This window comes from Siphateles boraxobius, unplaced genomic scaffold, assembly GCF_051911475.1.
Source record: "Siphateles boraxobius isolate OS27281-9 unplaced genomic scaffold, OSU_SipBor_1 156, whole genome shotgun sequence".
NCBI lineage: Eukaryota > Metazoa > Chordata > Actinopteri > Cypriniformes > Leuciscidae > Siphateles > Siphateles boraxobius.
The window spans coordinates 141501-147500 of record NW_027508762.1 but is presented as its reverse complement, the minus strand read 5'-3'; the positions used below and the strand labels follow the sequence as shown (position 1 = coordinate 147500).

Here is a 6000-nt window from a genome sequence, read left to right as displayed (position 1 = left end):
AACTCTGGCATTGTGCTGGAACATTAGTCCAACAGACGGGAGAAAGACATGCTTCATTCTCACCAGAAAAAAATAGCTTTCTATGGCTTTTAATTGTTGATATTTGGAGCTGGATTTTATCTCAATGTTTGATATTTTTATTTGATGTGTTACACTGTCTGTATTTATCTGTATTTTTACAGACTGTGTCTCAGCTAACAGGGAACGTTCTTATCAAGGTTCTCTCAAAGTTCTGATCAAACGTTCTTCCAGTATCATTAACAGAATGTTCGTTCACAGTTATCTGGTCTTTAATAATGTCCTCAAAACGTTAGAACAAAAACATTTATACGTCTCTTATACATCTTTCATGAAATGTTGTTTTTGAAATGTTTTAGTTGATGTTCGTGAAACATTTTTAAATGTAACTAGTTTCAGAAAATTCTGAAGAAAAAAGTAACATTCCAGTAATGTTTGAAGAATGATACAATGTAACGTTCCCTTAACGTTCACATAACCAAGCAAAAACATGTTTAAAGAACTGGATGATTTGAACATTCAGAAAACATTCTTAGAACATATTTGTGTCAGCTGGGACAGTCCTTTTCACTGGTTTACAGTGTGGTTGTAAAAGGCTCTATGAATAAACTAGACTTGAGATAGACAGTTAGACAGACAGACAGATTTTTATGGAAAGTTGTTCTGAATAAACTCATATGATATCTGAGATGGAGTTGCTCAGAGGCATTTGAGAGACACGACTGTCTGCAGGAAGATTTCACGCTCTGATGAAAGTAAAATTGCAGCTTTTGTGCCTCATCGTGAAGCTCGAGAACATCGTCCCTACGGAGAAGGACAGCAGGGATTCGGAACTCATAAAGACACAATGAAAAATGGATGGAATAAACTATAAAAAGCCTTAGAGGAAAACAAGCAGCAATCCACAAGACTCCTGGGACACAATCTTCAGGAAAATAAGGACTTCGCTGACGGTTGAACTGCGGGAGCTGGAACACTCGTGAAGTCTGTGTTTTGTTTTTAGTTTTCATCTATACTTGGTAAATTGCATGACATCCCTACATGACCCAGCTAACAAAAACAACGTTTTGATAACTTTCCCATTAAGTTATGAAAATGTTATTTCTGAATATTTAAAATGTCCAGTTTTTTCCATGTTCTATCTTGTTCATAACCTTGGTTGAGAGAACCTTGCCAGAACATTCCCTGTAAGATATAGGGCCCTATCATACACCCGGAGCAATGCAGCGGCAGGCGCGACGCAAGTGTTTCTTGCTAGTTTCAGCCCGACGCAGTTTTTCATTTTTATGTCCTGCGCCACGTTGTTTAAATAGCAAATACATTTGCGCCCATCTGTGGCCCATGGGCTGGGCTGAGAACCAGGTGTGTGTTCAGGCGCACTGTTGAACCGTTGCTATTTTGAGGAAACTGAAATCGACTGAGCCATTGACCAACTGAAACCTGCTCTAGAGTCAAGTCAAGTCATCCTCATTTATATAGCGCTTTTAACAATGTAGATTGTTTCAAAGCAGCTTTACAGAGATAAACATATAATTTGAGGTAACAGAGATTGGTTTGGTTTTATAGTGGTTGTTGAAAAATGTTTTTTCCAGCTAAAGTTAGTTTTGATTGATTCACTTCCGTCTAAATGATCATTTGTTATTAAATTAGGGGCCGCTAAGACGACACCGTTCTCTCTAAACAGACTTTAAACGTGAACCTGTGATAGACGCTGATTTTTATTTTATCTTATCACTTTGGGTAGGTACGCGAACCGAAAAATTCCACAACGCTTTATGTGTAGAGGGGTATAGGGATCCTCCATAGGGAGAGGCTAGTTGGCACTTCAGCACTGCATTGTCATCGGGTCATCTAGAGTCGCAATGGCGCAATATTTTTTTTGTTATTTAAAGAGCGCGTTAGTAATATGCGCCGATAGCCGGGTCCACAACGCCCGTACACTTTGCCCCGTAGATGGTCTGCTTGCGCTTTAAGCTTGTGCATGAGCATATCCGTTTCCTCGCTAGAGAAGCGTTCGGTCTTTCCGCTTGCAAATTCCTCCATGTAAATAGCGAATCTGCCATGGCACGAGCTCCCCTGGCTTTTAAAGAGAATGGGAGATGAGACTCTGATTGGTTTATTGCACGTTACACCCAAAACACACCCATTACTCATTAAGAGAATAGGGACAACCCTTTTAGACCAGCGCCGGGAGCGCCGACCATTTTTCCCATCCTTTTCCCATTTTGCCCTGAGTGCACTTACGTTGAGCGCTTTAGACCATGCACTTATATCGATAAAATAGGGCCTACAGTTATTTTGTGTGGAGTGTGAATGTGAGAAACTTAAGATTTATTTAGACTGCAGGAGATTGACGGATGGATGGAGGGAGGGAAGGCCTGAGGGATGGAGAGATGGAGGGAGGGCTTTACCCCGCTGAAGTGCAGGGCTGACCCTGAGGCCACGGCTCCACAGACGCTGCTGATCTTGCCGCCGGTCAGCAGGTGCCAGTGATTGAGCGCCGGGGCTCGGCTGAAACTGTCCTTCAGCTGGACGGGGAGAGACACCAGCGGCTCGTCGCAGAACTCGCCTCCCCACTCGGGGTCACATCTGAAAGAGAAGAGACGTGAGACTGAGCTGAGACTGAGATGAGCCTGAGATAAGCCTGAGACTGAGCTGAGATGAGCCTGAGATAAGCCTGAGACTGAGCTGAGATGAGCCTGAGATAAGCCTGAGACTGAGCTGAGACTGAGCCTGAGCTGAGACGAGACTGAAACTGAGCGTGAGCTCAGACTAAGACTAAGTTGAGTCTGAGAGTGAATCTGAGTCTGAGACTGAGATGAGTCAGAGACTGAGCTGAGACTGAACTGAGACAAGACAGAGACATAGACTGAGCAGAACCTGAGCGTGATACTGAGCTGAGACTGAGACTGAGATTGAGCCTGAGCTTGATACTGAGCTGAGACTGAGATTGAGCTGAGACTGAGCTGAGACTGAGATTGAGCTGAGACTGAGATTGAGCTGAGACTGATCTGAGCCTGAGACTGAGCTGAGACTGAGCTGAAACTGAGACGGAGCCTAAGCTGAGACTGAGCTGAGACTGAGCTGAGACTGAGCCTGAGCCTGAGACAGAGCCAAAGCTGAGCCTGAGCTGAGACTGAGCCTGAGACGGAGCCTAAGCTGAGACTGAGCCTGAGACCGAGCCTAAGCTGAGACTGAGCCTGAGACGGAGCCTAAGCTGAGACTGAGCCTGAGCTGAGACTGAGCCTGAGACTGAGCTGAGCCTAAGCTGAGACTGAGCCTGAGACGGAGCCTAAGCTGAGCCTGAGACTGAGCTGAGACTGAGCCTGAGTTGAGACTGAGATGGACTTACACACAGGAGCTCTGTTTACATCGGCCGTGTCCGGAGCACATGTCGGCACAGCCGTCTCCGATGTACAGGTTATCCAGAGCCCACGTCTGCTGCTTATCGAAGGGCGCGGGCTGGAACCAGCGGAAGCGTGTGGCTGTGGACCTGAGCATTCGCCACAAAAGAAGATCAACAAACTCTCAGTTCAAGTGTTTTCTTTCTTACACAGTGTACTAACCAGACTAGATAAAAGGCGTCTTTTCCATGTTAATCAGAGTTTTTCTCCAGCTACGATGAAAAAAGAGCCACAGCGGATTCTATTATAGAAATGTTTCTATTTTTGCGACGTCGATCGCGGCTGAAACAACAACATACAAATATGACAATGATAATCTCAGGGACTGACCTGTGAACTGTCACCTCTAATTAACAAACTAATTTGTTGTAATTCATGAGTTTTTTTCAAAAAGACACTCAACAGATTCTTGGAGAAGTGAAAGCACGTCAGAAAATGAAAGTGTAAAAAAGTTATTAATTACTGTAAAGCAAATGCACTGAACGAATTTTATTTTATTTTATATAAAATATGATTTGCTGTGATTTGTGACTGATTTGGTTGCGAGTGCAGTGTGTTTGCAGAGTGACTCCGCCCACACGCTCTTCTGATTGGCTGTGATTTTGGATTGATTTTGTCACATCTCGTAGTCGCGTCTGGTTAGGACACAGTGTTAGATATCATTGATGTAAGTGTGTGTGTGTGTGTGTTTACCTGGCGTAGTGTGGTATGGGTAAAGTAATTCTTCCCCACTTGTTGTAAGTATCTGACACCAACAACCTCTGCAGTGTGTAAGAAGAGCAATCTGGACTTGTGGGTAAACAATCCCGGACCAGCGGCAGCCACGTGAGACCCAGATCCAGAGAGTACTCGAGCTCGACCGCTGCGTACACGTGAACACACACACACACAAACACGTCAGAGCAAAGCCCTCTTCACGACACACACACAGGACTCGCTCGCGTCAGTGACCTACTGTAGCAGGACGAGGTGACGGAGCAGGAGGCAGAGAAGTCGAACTGGATGAAGGCATCGGGGCCCAGACTGATGTCGGTGGTGATGCCGTAGCGAGTGTTTGATTTCTCGATGAAGGCGAAGGCTTCTCCGTCAGATCCACACACTGGCATCCGCGTGCCACCCGGGTGAAGCAGCCACGAGCGGGTGTTGGTGGAGGAGAAGTCGTCCTCCAGCGGCCCCCAACCACTGGCACTGCCACCCACCACCAGCTGCACACACACACACACACACACACACATCACAACAGGCTGCTGATACACACGATTCACAACCAGCAGGCCAGCCTGAGCGCACATGTTTACTGGCGGAGCCTTGCAAAATCATCAACCAAACAGTAAAACAGTGAAATATTATAGCAATTTAAAACAGCTGTTATCTATGTGAATATATACAGTAGTGAACATGTGAAGGATCAAAACCTTTCATCAAAGTTATACATGAATTTTGATAAACTTGTTTGATCCACTTCAAATTTTTACTTCTGTAGTAAAGTGTAATTTGAGGATTTGATGCTCAAGAAACATTTATGATAAATATTAGTGTTGAAAACAGTTGGAAAATGTGGAAACCTTTTTGTAATGTATTATCATTCAAAGATTTGTGTTAAGAAAGAAAAAAAAAATTATCAAAGGTGGCATTAAAGACATTTATATTGTTACAAAGATTCTATTTCAAACAAATGCTGTTTTTTTTTATTTTACTTTTTATTCATCAAAGAATCCTGAAAATTAAAATGTATCACAGTTTCCACAGAAATATTAACTGTTTTCAACACTGATAATAATCATAAATGTTTCTTGAGCATCAAATCATCATATTATACTGATTTCTGAAGGATCATGTGACACTGAAGACTGGAGTAATGGAGTAATCACAGGAAAAAATTACACTTTACTATATATTCACATAGAAAACTGATGATTTACATTTTAATAATAATTCACTGTTTTACTGCATTTTTAATCAAATAAATGATCAAAATCGTAGTAATTTCAGACTTTTGACTGGTAGTGTATAATGGAGTAAAATGAGAAAAATGGTCTTAAAGCCTTTGCAATATTTAATACAGTGTAAAAGAGTGTGTTGCAGTTCTGTCCTGGCTCTTTACTTTATCAATAACCCAGGGGCTGTGGAAGTGTCCGTTCTCGGAGGGCTGCCACCAGCGCAGGCGTGTCTCTGGGGTCCGGGCCCTCAGAGGGATCTCAAGGGCCACCAGGTGAGCCTGGTTACTGCTGTTACTGTAGAGGAACTCCTGAAGAAGAGTCCAGGTGAGGCCTCCATCCGTGGAGAACTGCAGGAGCACCGGCTGCGAGCGCGGGTCCGGGGACGCCTTCCCACAGCCCAGCCTCAGGAAGAACTGGATGAACCTGCGGTGGTGACACATATGAACATTAAAGGTGCTGTGTGTAACTTTTTCACTCTTCTATAGCATAGAAATACCACAATGTGTTTGCATATATAGAGGAAACATGCAAAGTTCATATACTCGTCTCTCTGAAAAATACTTCTACAGCCAGTTATTTTACTTTGAAATGTGCGTTTCCAGGCTGGAATGTTTGTTTTTATTTTGGTCTGTGATACT

At 43.5% G+C, this 6000-nt stretch overlaps 1 protein-coding gene across 5 annotated transcripts in view; it reads right to left on the bottom strand.

Annotated features, from left to right (window-relative positions):
- The window catches only part of reln (reelin), a 172595-nt gene that overhangs the window by 25292 nt on the left and 141303 nt on the right, over positions 1–6000 (bottom strand). For all 5 annotated transcript variants that reach the window (XM_077230930.1, XM_077230931.1, XM_077230933.1 and 2 more), the window contains exons 44-48: positions 5527–5785; positions 4378–4627; positions 4116–4284; positions 3371–3511; positions 2430–2607 (exon numbers count right to left, since the gene is read on the bottom strand). In XM_077230930.1, the coding sequence (XP_077087045.1) occupies positions 2430–2607; positions 3371–3511; positions 4116–4284; positions 4378–4627; positions 5527–5785 (997 nt within the window). The remainder of the gene's footprint in view (positions 1–2429; positions 2608–3370; positions 3512–4115; positions 4285–4377; positions 4628–5526; positions 5786–6000) is intronic.